The sequence below is a fragment of the Pongo abelii genome, chromosome 3 (assembly GCF_028885655.2).
Source record: "Pongo abelii isolate AG06213 chromosome 3, NHGRI_mPonAbe1-v2.0_pri, whole genome shotgun sequence".
Classification (NCBI taxonomy): domain Eukaryota; kingdom Metazoa; phylum Chordata; class Mammalia; order Primates; family Hominidae; genus Pongo; species Pongo abelii.
The window spans coordinates 23676408-23688573 of NC_071988.2; the positions used below are offsets into that span (position 1 = coordinate 23676408).

The following is a 12166-nucleotide window of genomic DNA, read 5'->3' on the forward strand; positions in this document are numbered from 1 at the left end:
CTACTTTTCAAACAAGAAAACTTAGCTAGAAGAGTGCATTTCCTTATATTTTTACAAATTCTAGGATCCCTGAAATGGTTTCAAGGACTTGCAAGAACTCCCAGGCAATAGCTGGAGAACCAGTCAGTTAACGCATCTGTTCACATTTCTAAGGAAAATAGCATTAGGAAAACAAGGAGGTCCTGAAATATGTAGGCTACTGGTATAATCAAGCCAGGGATCCGTTTTTTGTTTTTTTTTTTTTTTAAGACGGAGTTTCACTCTGTTGCCCAGGCTGGAGCACAGGGGCGCAATCTAGGCTTACTGCAATCTCCACCTCCAGGGTTCAAGTGATTCTCCTGCCTCAGCCTCCCAAGTAGCTGGGATTACAGGTGTGCGCCACCACGCCCAGCTGATTTTTGTATTTTTAGTAGAGACGGGGTTTCACCATATTGGCCAGGCTGGTCTCAAACTCCTGACCTCAGGTAATCTGCCCGCCTCAGCATCCCAAAGCGCCAGGATTACAGGCATGGGCCACTGCACCCAGCCAGGTCTAAGTTATTCTAAAGCCATTCCTCCTTTTCAGCTTCTTTGCTTCCTCCACTTGAGGTCATCTTAAAAACTGATCCTCAGTGTTCTAGTCTTGTTTTACACAATATCCTGTGAAGTCTTATATGTTCTAACTTCTAATATTACCTATAATACATCAATGCCAATCCTAACTCTAGCTTCCATCTTAGAGCTAACGGTCATTTCCACCTAGTTGGTTTCTCAAATTCACACATTCAAAAGCAAAACCATTTCTCACCTTCCTCCAAAATACTTTAATTCCTAATGTCCTGACTCCAATTCATTCTTTATTTTCTATTCCCAAGGCCCTTCACAGAATCAAAACTTTTGTTATGACCTCTTACATGGTCTATCATCAATATGTTCACTAGACAGGACATTTTTTTAAAAAATCCTCATCATTCCTCTTCAATTCAAGAGCTCTGATGGTTTCCAATCTATACAAGATATATTAAGGCTCAACTTACAGTTCCAGTCTCACTGCCCCACCTCCACCTTCCCAAACCCTCTGTATTCTAGCCAGAGCATACCTGCATTCCCTTAGCTCAACATGTGTCCTTGCTCCCACTGTCCCTTTGGTTGACCTAGCTTCAATTCCTTCCTCATGTGCAGTTATGTGTCTACTAAGCAGCAATGTGAAATGTCTTTATTGTAGGTCTGTCAAAAGTTAAAGTCATGGCCCGGTGCAGTGGCTCAGGCCTGTAATCCCAGCACTTTGGGAGGCCCAGACAGGCCAATAACTTGACGTCAGGATTTAGAGACCAGCCTGGCCAACATGGTGAAACCCCATCTCTATTAAAAATACAAAAAAAAAAATTAGCCAGGCATGGTGGCGCGCGCTTGTAGTCCCAGCTACTCAGGAGGCTGAGGCAGGAGAATCACTTGAACCCAGGAGGAGGAGGTTGCAGAAAGCCAAGATCATACCACTGCACTCCAGCTTGGGTGACAGAGCAAGACTTTGTCTCAAAATAATTAAAAAAAAAAAAAAAAGTTAAAGTCATTACTTTAGATTTTATTTAGAGAATTTTTCTGACAAGAACAAATCACCAGAAAGACTGGCTTTAATGGTTTGAGTCAAAGTTTAATAAGAGCATGCTAGGAAACATTTGAATGAAATTCACTTTTTAAACTGTTTGGTTTCCCTTCAAATCCTCCAGATGTGCTGCAATCCTCAGTATTCAAGTATCTTAATTACCCCTCTAAAAGTTAAATATTAATCCAAATAATCACAAATCTCATCTTAAGTTGACCTGACCTCCTTCTACACTAACCATTAATAAACTCATCTCTGAAATGATGTCAGACCACAGAATAGCAGTATGAAATATAACTTTAGATATAAAGACAAAGGCACAAAGTTTTAAATGTTGAGCCCACCAAAATCCATAATGCATGTAACCCAGGACAATCCGCTAAACCTAAGTTTCTCATAAATCTAAACCTCATTTTGCTCATCTGTAAAGTGGTGATGAATACCTTCCCTGCAGGGTTATAGAAAAATATAAATAAGCTAACACATGTAAAGTATACAGTGTCTGGCTTTACCCAGATGTCAACTAAATAGTAAGTTCAGAGTTACAGTCTTTCATGTAGTTTGAATATTCTTTAAATTTGCGTAAGGTGATTTTTGAATACCCTAACATCAATTCTAAGTTTTCCTTCATTAAAAAAGAAAAATTGGCAAGGCTAAGGCAGAAGGATTGCTTGAACTCAGGAGTTCAAAACCTCAACTCTACAAAAATTTTATTTAAAAATTAGCCAGGCACTGGTGGCATATGCCTGTGATCCCAGCTACTTGGGAGGCTGAGGCAGGAGGATCGCTTCAGCCCAGGAGGTTGAGGCTGTGTTCATACCACTGCACTCTGGCATGGGTGAAAGAGACTGTCTCAACAACAACACAAAAATTTAAAAAAAAAAAAAAAAAAAGAAAAGAAGAATGGTACTAAGGCTCAGTCTGTAACAAAAGCCTCCTATTTTCGTTGCTACAGTACCTTCAAAATGTCTCTATGCACATGTAACTTTAGAAAAAGATAAATTGTGTATGCAGTATGTTCAATCTGCAAGGTAAGACAGGTAATTATTAAATTTGCTTCAATACTTTCCTGAATTTTTCAGTTTCTACAATGATCAGGGACTGCTACTTTTGAAACCAGAAATTTTTAATTGACGGTTCAGGCTTTAGTGTATAAAGACAGTTACTTCTCACCCACAGCAAGAAAATGCAAATTAAAAAGTACATTAGAATGCAATTTTTCACCTATTGGATTTGTAAAAATTCACGTTTTAATAGTTTCCCACGTGTTCTCATACATGCTCATGGAAAGGTAAATTGATACACTCCCTCTGGAAGGCTATCCAGCTTTCTGTATCACAATTACAAATGATCTTCTGACCCAGCAATTTCTGCTTCCTACAGAAACACTTGCCCCATGCAAAACAGTCATGAGAAACAGCCTAAATGTCTATCAACAGGGGTCTAGTTAATAATAGCCCATCCACGCTTAAAAAATATCCTAGCTATATTACAAATAAGACACTAGTAACAGTGTTTAGTTCTATGGGGGGGAGGACGACTAGATGGACAAAAGTCACTGGTATAGACTTTATATTACTTTAGCACTTCATTTTTTGGAAAAATAGGTATTTGCATGGTTCAAAATACTATATTAAATACAAACAACAAAAATCTACCCCAGTGATTTCTCCACCCAAGCACCAGAAAACAAACTGTGTGTCCCTAAATCTGTACTGTCCTGGAGTCAAAACGGGTGGGAGAGCATCACTCTGCCATACATAAGGTAACAAAATTTGAAAAGCGAGCACCACTATTTTCCCCTAGACTCAGGGGAGAGAGGTACTCTCTATAGGATTTCCACTCTGAAATTCAGAGTGCCAATTAAACATCAAATCAGCTATTCTTCAAGATGTTCTATAGGACAGACAAGGGAAATGACCACCAGAATCAAATATGCAACATTTGGTAAACTTAAACATAAATAAAATATGTACCATGGTATACAATAACTCACCTGTGTTGTTTTACCAGACCCAGTCTCACCAACCAGTACAAAGGACTGATGTCTAACCAGAATATCTGTAAACCTATCCTTGTATTCCCAAACAGGGAGCTGAAGACGTTTCTTTAGAATATCATAGTATCGAGGAGTATGGGGTAAGTTGGTGAACGGATTAATGCACTGTGGAAGTGACGTGTGACCTGCATGTCCGGCGTGCGTTGAATGAGCAGAATGTGTAGAATGCGCTGAATGTGCTGAGTGGGTTGAGTGAGCTGAATGAGAAGCTTTTAAAGGTGGTAATCCAGCACTGATAAGCATAGCATTCGTTGACGCTCGCAACTCCTTCTCCTTTTCTTTCTCCCTCTCCCGCTCTCTATCTCCTCTATCACGTTCTCGGTCTCGATCTTTAGACCGATCTTCACGATCCCGGTCTCGATCTCGATCCTTCCTAAAAACAAAAATTTAGAATTCAGATTCTGAATTTTATGCAGAATGTTCATGGTAGCATTATAATCACAAAGAGAGTAGATGTCCAACATTCAAATGAATAAAAAGTCCAATGGATTATGTAACTATCAGAAATAATAAAAAATACCCTACAATCAAGGGTTTCTCATTCTCCACCACAAACATCTTTCCCTTCCTTGCTGATGCCTCACCTTCCTTAACTTTTAACATAAGGTGAGGTAACACAAGAACTCAGTCTGCTGCAAGTAAAACCCCTCCTACTTAGACAACAGAAATCAGATACTGAGGGTAGGATGAAGAAAGGATAAGTCCAAATTGAGTAAAAGAAGATGGCATCTCAATCTTTCTCAAATTCTCCTTCAATTTGTGAAGAGGTATTTTTTGCACTAAAAGTATATTCATAAGTTAGCACAAACACTGCTACTGGAGATAAAGACAACTCCATCTCACATCATTACAGTCAACAGTGGTGGGTTTTGCTCAATACTTTTATAATCCACTTCTAATAAATTACTTTAATATTCCTTTCTTTGCCATAGGACAATGTTTGGTTGTAATGCAAAGTGAAAAGAGCATAGTACAATGTTATACCTGTCAATATCTCAACTAATAGAAATACGAATTACAGGACTGCAGAATTTGTTTTCTTAGTTGTTTTCTTAGTTATACTTTCCAGCACTTTCCCAATTTTCTTCAGTAAATGTATATTGCTTTATTAAAAAAACTGAAATTAAAACTTTTATTCCTTCTTCCTTGTTTACTCTTGCATTTTAACCTAAACAGCAACAGCAAAACACTGAAAGCACTCTATAAATCTATGTACCTTCGTCTATCATAAAATGAAACATAGCCAAATTAAAAATAAGCTTCGCTGAATACTATTAAGTTGTTTAACATGTTAAAATTATGCAGGTAGCCACTCTATTAAACTTGGGTCAATTTTAAGTAGTCAATTCTGGTATCTATTTCCAGTTACTAGAGATTGACCTTAATAAGTCATTTTAAAAGTACCTATGCTAAGAACTTCACAAGCAGAATGGCTGCAGGTTGCTCATATGCGTTGTGGCTGAAAGCAGCCTCTGGGAGACTGGTGGTGGGAATAAAATAAAATAATCTGTGCTTGTTCATTTTACTAATCCAGTTTACTTCAGACCAAGTCCTTCAGCAGAGAAATTTGCCTCAAGATGTTTAAACCCAGACTTGAAATAATGAGGCATGATGGAGCTATGACACAAGCCCCTAAACATGTCATTGTTCCTTACCCACAACACACAAAAGTACAAATTCCCTGTGCTCCAAGTACAGTTGTGTGACATGTACAAATTTACTGAAAAAGGGGAAAAGCCATATATATGCATATATAAACATGAAAAGTGATTTTCCCCTCTTCCATCCCAATGTTCACCTTCTACAAAAATCACAGAGCATACAAGTCAGAACTGTATGAAGCCTCTCATTTCACCTGGCATAAACAGAAAGAAAATCAATGGGAAAGAAAAGTCAAAGGATAACTTAATAAACATAAAACGAAGTCTCACAATTCAATACTTGAGAGTCTGGGCCTATCTTCTGAAATATGCCATCAACCATCTTTGCTTCTCCTGCTTCTGGCCTAAGGTGACTGTTAATTAAGTGTTTACATTGCTCCAAAATGCCAACGAGGTGTAGTTTATAATAAGAGTACATAGATGTACCCAGCAAAGTAAGAAGCACTGTACTCACAAATGGTTCAAATACTTGACACCTTAAAGATCATGGATCATACAGCTAGAAAAGAACTCTTAAAGAACATCTGGTCTGAACAAAAAGGATTCATGTTTCCAGTATTCACTTAACCATGGTGGAAGGAGAAGACGACAAAAAATAATTGAAACAACTTTCTTTTTTTTGAGATAGGATCTTGCTCCATCACCCGGGTTGGAGTGCAGTGGCTCACTGGGTCATGGCTCACTGCAATCTCAAACTTCCGGGTTCAAGTGGTCCTCTCACCTCAGCCTCCCGAGTAACTGGGACTATAGGCATGCACCACCACGCCTGGCTAATTTCTTATTTTTGTAGAGATAAGGGTCTCACCATGTTGCCCAGGATAGTTTTCAACTCCTGGGATCTAGCAATCTCTTGCTTCAGCCTCCCAAAGTGCTGGGATTACTGATATGAGCTACCATGCCCAGCCGAGTTTAATGATTTCTATACTTCTAGCATAGTACCAGGCAATTAAGACATGGACCTAACCTTTCAAGAGTTACAAAATTTGGGGGAAGAGGGGTGACAGACAAAGTAAATCATGTATTATATATTGCCTTAGTTTGTTTAAGTAATACCTATACTAACAAAGATTTTTTCAGGGGCCCACTTCATCAGATGCTTCATTACCAAACCAGACAAAGGATGTATAAAATACATTCTAAAGATAAAAAGGTTAGCTGCTGATCAAGCAATGGGGACAGCTGTGGTATTATGATAAAAGGAATGCTGGAATCACCGTTGCAAGACACCGCCTCAATTTACTGATCTGCAAAATGAAGACCATTTTCAGATACTTTTAGTCTCAGATTAAAGTAAGAAAACAGGGAGGATGCAGGAGGCAAATTCAGCCACCTGGAAATGTTGCTTATGGCTCAAACTACCTTCCTTCGATGAGAGAGGGAGGATACAAATGAAAGGTGAGTAAAAGGGGAAAATCAAACCCTCCACTTCATAAATATTTGTCAACTATTGTGCATGTGCGAGTTTTCTTTTTTACACAGATACTTTTTATTATAAAGGAGTTTTGTTCTTAAAAGTTTACTAGTTGAAGTATAAGGGTTTTTAAAAACTGGTATCAAGTCAGTGCTTCAGACACAGCCACAACACGAGCAGGGAGGGAGGTATGACATGACACAGTTGTTGAACATACTGCTCTGTACTGTGTCTCGGTTCAATCTTGGCTCAAGACTTAAGCCAACTATAGGATCACAGTTATTTCTTCCCTCACCTATAAGATGTGGCTATCAATATGTTTTATAGAGTATCAATAGGATTAAATGAGTTAATATACGTGATATGCTTTAAGTGTTGTCTGGCACATTGCAAATGCCCAATATCGGTTGTTGTTGTTATTATTACTATTATTTTGAGACGGAGTCTTGCTCTGCCACCAGGCTGGAGTGCAGTGGCGCAATCTCAGCTCACTGCAACCTCTGCCTCCCTGTTTCAAGCGATTCTCTCCTGCCTCAGCCTCCAGAGTAGCTGGGACTACAGCACATGCCACCACACCCGGTTAATTTTTGTATTTTTAGTAGAGACGAGGTTTCACCATGTTGGCCAGGATGGTTTCAATCTCTTGACCTCATGATCTGACTGCCTCGGCCTCCCGAAGTGCTGGGATTACAGGCATGAGCCACCACGCCCCGCCAGTATTGGTTATTATTAAAGATCTTTTTAAAGTTCTAATACCATGTTAAAATTCTACATGGAGGGCAAGACCTAGTGACTCACGCATGTAATCCCAGTGCTTTGGGAGGCCAAAGTGGGAGGATCACTGGAGGCCAAAAGTTTGAGACCAGCCTGAGCAATACAGTGAGACCCCATCTCTACAAAAAAACTTTAAACTTAGCTAGGTGTGGTGGCACGCCTGTAGTCCCAGCTACCTGGGAGGCTGAGGCGGGAAGATCACTTGAGTCCTGGAATTTGAGACTGCAGTGAGCCATGATCACACCAGTGCACTCCAGCCTGGGAAACAGAGGAAGACCCTGTCTCTAAAAAATAAAAAAATTCTACATGGAATAATAACAGGCACTGAAGTACTGCTAAGGAAGACGTTAACTGGTCATCAAAATCATGATATTTTAAATAAGCATTGCCTTTTTTTTTTTTTTTTCCTAAAAGACAGTCTCCCTCTGTTACCCAGGCTGGAAGTGCAGTGGTGCAATCTCAACTCACTGCAACCTCTGCCTCCCAGGTTCAAGCAATTCTCCTGCCTCAGCCTCCAGAGTAGCTGGGATTACAGTGCTGCGCCACCAGGCCCAGTGAATTTTTGTATTTTTAACAGAGACAAAAACAGGTTTTACTACGTTGGCCAGGCTGGTCTTGAACTCCTGACCTCAGGTGATCCATTCGCCTAGGCCTCCCAAAGTGCTGGGATTACAGGTGTGAGCCACCACACCCAGCAATAAGCATTGCTTTTTATCTGTCAATCTTATTTCCAGGAACCTCTCAAGGATGTGTGCAAATACGTATGTATAAGGATGTTCATCAAACTTCTCATTTATAAAATAGCAACAAGTGGAAAACTAACTATCAATGAACAGGATATTGGTTAAATAAGTGATGTCATACCTTTACAACTGGAGTACTATGGCAGCCAATCTAATTTTTTTTGTTTGTTTGAGATGGAGTCTCGCTCTGTTGCCCAGGCTGGAGTGCAGCGGCACAATCTCGGCTCACTGCAAGCTCCGTCCCGGGTTCATACCATTCTTCCTCAGCCTCCCGAGTAGCCGGGACTACAGGTGCCAGCCACCACACCCGGCTTTTTGTATTTTTAGTAAAGACGGGGTTTCACCGTGTTAGCCAAGATGGTCTTGATCTCCTGACCTCGTGATCCACCTGCCTCAGCCTCCCAAAGTGCTGGGATTACAGGCCTGAGCCATCGCGCCCGGCCTATGGCAGCCAATTTAAAAGCGTAATGTGTACCTACAGTTAATGACATTTCTGAGTGGAAAAAAAAAATCAAAGTACAAAATGACACGCGTTGATCCCACTGATATTAAATTTTATAGTTCATATTTTTGAGTCAATATGCAGAGATCTTAAAAAATGTTCACCAGAAACTGTTCTCCAAAGATGGAGATGAAGATTTCAGGGAATGCCTTCTTTAAACCTTTGAGTATAAACATTTCTTACGTTTCCTGTGGCAAGTTCATTTAACCTCATCTACCATACAGGATTGTAGTGAAAATGTGCATGCTCTACAAATGTTATCACAGTATTAATACATTAGCTTTACTTTCCCATAATTAACAGAAAAAACTCTTATCAGGTGGTAATATCAAAAACCAACATCAAAATGAAAAACGTCCCTAACATCGAAAACTTTTTTCCGTACTTCAACGTTAAGTATGGAAATGTATTACTTTCGGTAATAATTGTAGTGAAGATTCTGTGGGTTGACAAAAAGAAGAAATGAGGCCAGAATATGCAACAGAAACCTATAATTACTTCACCTGATTTCAAAGTTAAAATATGCCAGGAGTAAATAAAGCCTTATATAGTTTGGGAGCATTAATATAAGTGAAATCTCCCACTGAATTACCTTCCCTTCTCAGCACTGGAGAAACCCTATCTGGCAGTGGAGTTTGTAAGACTGACAAGCTTATGCTCTCCGATAAAACCACTTGCTATCAGGGAAATAAAAAAATCTGCAGGACTGCATGGCAGTCAACAAGTGACTTAAAATTATCGAGTATGAAAAAATTCTGATGCCGATAAACATTTTAAGTCCACTGTTAAATAAAACCAGTTCAATGATAAATGGCACTCAAACGACGTAGAAATGAGTATAAAAACTTCCCTCTACAATTTCTTATAAGTTGGGCATTATTCCAAAGATGAACTCTCCTTTATCCATAGGCAAATTCTAAATAATATACAAGGGAATCATAAAGCTACCATTAGACCCCAAAAGTCAACCTTTTTACTAAGGATATCTGTTTTTGCAAGAGAAAGTAAACAATCGCACATACACATGGTGGGACCACTAATCCCAAGGGAAACATTTTAAATGGTGCACATATGCACAAATACAAATGAATTCATTCATTCCCTCCCAGAATATTTTGTTCCAATCTGACCTCCTGTGAGAGACATCAGTTCCAGATGACAGCAATTTTATTTTTGCCTCAGAGAAATCAAGAACTAAGTGTTCCCTACTTTACCAACGCATTATAAATGTCATTAAAATAGGCTGTAATGACTCTTAACTACAGTACTGAACTGTGTGCTGCTGAGTGAAAATGATAAACGCAGGGTTCCAGATCCTGCTGTAAACTTGCACAAGCCACCTTAACTCTGTTCTCCATTTCTCATTCCTTGATTGGAGCCGAGTATAGTCTTTTTTAAGTTGCTTCCAGCTCTGAGAGTCCGTGACATACAGCTCAGAGGCATTAACGTTTTGTGGGGGGTAATGGTGGGGGAGGGTGATAGCCTAAGAGAGTCTGTCTTACAATGTCATTCTTTTTACAATGCCTAATATCGTAAACTAAAGAACTCACAAAATTAAAATGTGACATGCTTTTGCTTTCTATTGAATAATTCAACATATGGCAAGGCCTCAAAAAGTACACCCTATCCTGGCTTATACTCTACAGTGACACTAAACATATCCCTGGAAATCAATTTCAATGAAGAACTTTAGCTGAAAAACTCAAAAAAGCTATACAGGTGACTTGACACAGTGATTCTGTATCACAAGTACACAATAAAATGACACAATTATGCAAAGTATTTCGCTACTCGGGCTTTTGTGGGTTTTGCCTGAATTATCCAAACAGGTCTTTGTACTTCAGCAATGAAAACACACAAGGGACAAGAAATGATTTTCACGAAATTGCTTAAATTAACTGCTAAATTCCCCTGTACCTTTAAGGAAAGGAATCTGGAACACCATGAGTTTGTGTAAGTATTTCAACTCTCAACCTCCACATGGGCGGTGTTTCGCCATAAATACTAAAAACACGTTTTGAACATGATCCCTGTATTTCAAAAGCTACTTATGAAGAAAAGTGGGACATGCACAGAAAACAAATGATGAAAAAAAAAAATACAATGCCTTCTAATCCCTCCCCATGGGATGATGTTCAGTAACCAGTTTTAACCAAAGCAGGAAATAGAGGAGATGGCGGGAGCGTAGGCAGAGGGCGGAAGTTTGCTAGTATCTACTTTGAAGTGTTTGAATGGACCGAGGCACGCTCTCTCCCGCCAAACTATATTCAGTCGCCCCAAAATACCAGCCTTCCAGCCCATCAGGTATATTACTCCACGTTTTCCTTTCTCCCGGCAGGTCCTCTATTCCCACCTCCCCCGAGAATTCCCTATTTGCCGGCTTCTCTCAACTCCCGCCACCCCCATCCCAGCCTACATTAGGATCCACGCGCTGCTCTCACTTTCCGCCCTCCGCCTTTCCCGTCTGGAGTGCCTGGCCGCGCCCCCACCCAGGCCCTCCCCACGGCCCCTCTGCCTGGGAAGTGCCTGCTGCCCTTGGAAGCGAATACTCCCGCCGCGCCCTCCCCCACCCTCTCCCCCGGCTCCAGGCCTTCCTCGGGAACCGAGGCCACGAGGTCCGCGGTTCACTCCCGCCCGACGCCCTCGCAAGTGACTCCCGCTCGGTTCGGCCTAGGGAAGGAGGCGCCCTCATGGCCACTGCAGGCCTCTCCACCCTCCGGACTGGGCTGGGCAGCGGCCCCGTCGCACGCAACCCCCCGCGCCCTTGCCGGGCCGAACAGGCGCCGCGCTTCTCCGACCCGCCGCTAGTGAACCCAGCCCAGAGGGAAACAAAGGCTCGGGCTCCAGGACCCGCTCGGCCAGGCCAGCCCCGGCCCGCTCCCTGCCAGGACCCCAACAAAGCCCGAGCTGCCGCCTCGCGCCCCCGGCCTGGCTTACCCATCGGTCCCCGCACGCTTCTTGCCAGAGGGGTAATCCTCCCCTAGGTCCAACCGGTGCCGCTTGGACATCCTCGCACTCTTCGAACGGGCAGTTATTAAGGAAGAAAGCTGGCTGCTGTATGGGCACAGTCGAGGACAGCCACTTAACTCTGGAGGACCCCCACCCCTCCCGCTACTACAGCCCACACGGTGCGGCCGGAACCAGCAGCTAAAATGGCGGCGGCGACGAGGGCTGGGCCTGCGCGGGCGCGCGCTTCCGCAGCGTGCGTGCGTGCGTGCGTGCGTGCGAGCGGGTGTGCGTGTGAGGGAGGTGCGCGCGCACGCCGCCCAAAGGCGGGAACTCCTGTCCCGCCCGCTGCCTCATTGGTCCGACCTTTCTTGGGTCTCCTCCCTCTTCCTGTAGCTTTCCCCTCTTCGGAGCGGCTGTTAGGAAGAGCCTGAAGGCCTTCACTTTCCATTTCAGGCTATCCTTGCCCCTCTGAGTCAAGAAATTGA

The 12166-nt window shown here is 42.0% G+C and overlaps 1 protein-coding gene across 1 annotated transcript in view; it reads right to left on the reverse strand.

Moving 5' to 3' along the window:
* DHX15 (DEAH-box helicase 15) overlaps nt 1–11897 on the reverse strand; it is a 56658-nt gene extending 44761 nt beyond the window's left edge. The window contains 2 exon segments of the mRNA NM_001133898.1: nt 3579–4014; nt 11670–11897. Of these exon segments, the coding sequence (NP_001127370.1) occupies nt 3579–4014; nt 11670–11740 (507 nt within the window). The 5' untranslated portion in view covers nt 11741–11897.
* Nucleotides 11898–12166: the final 269 nt, after the last annotated feature.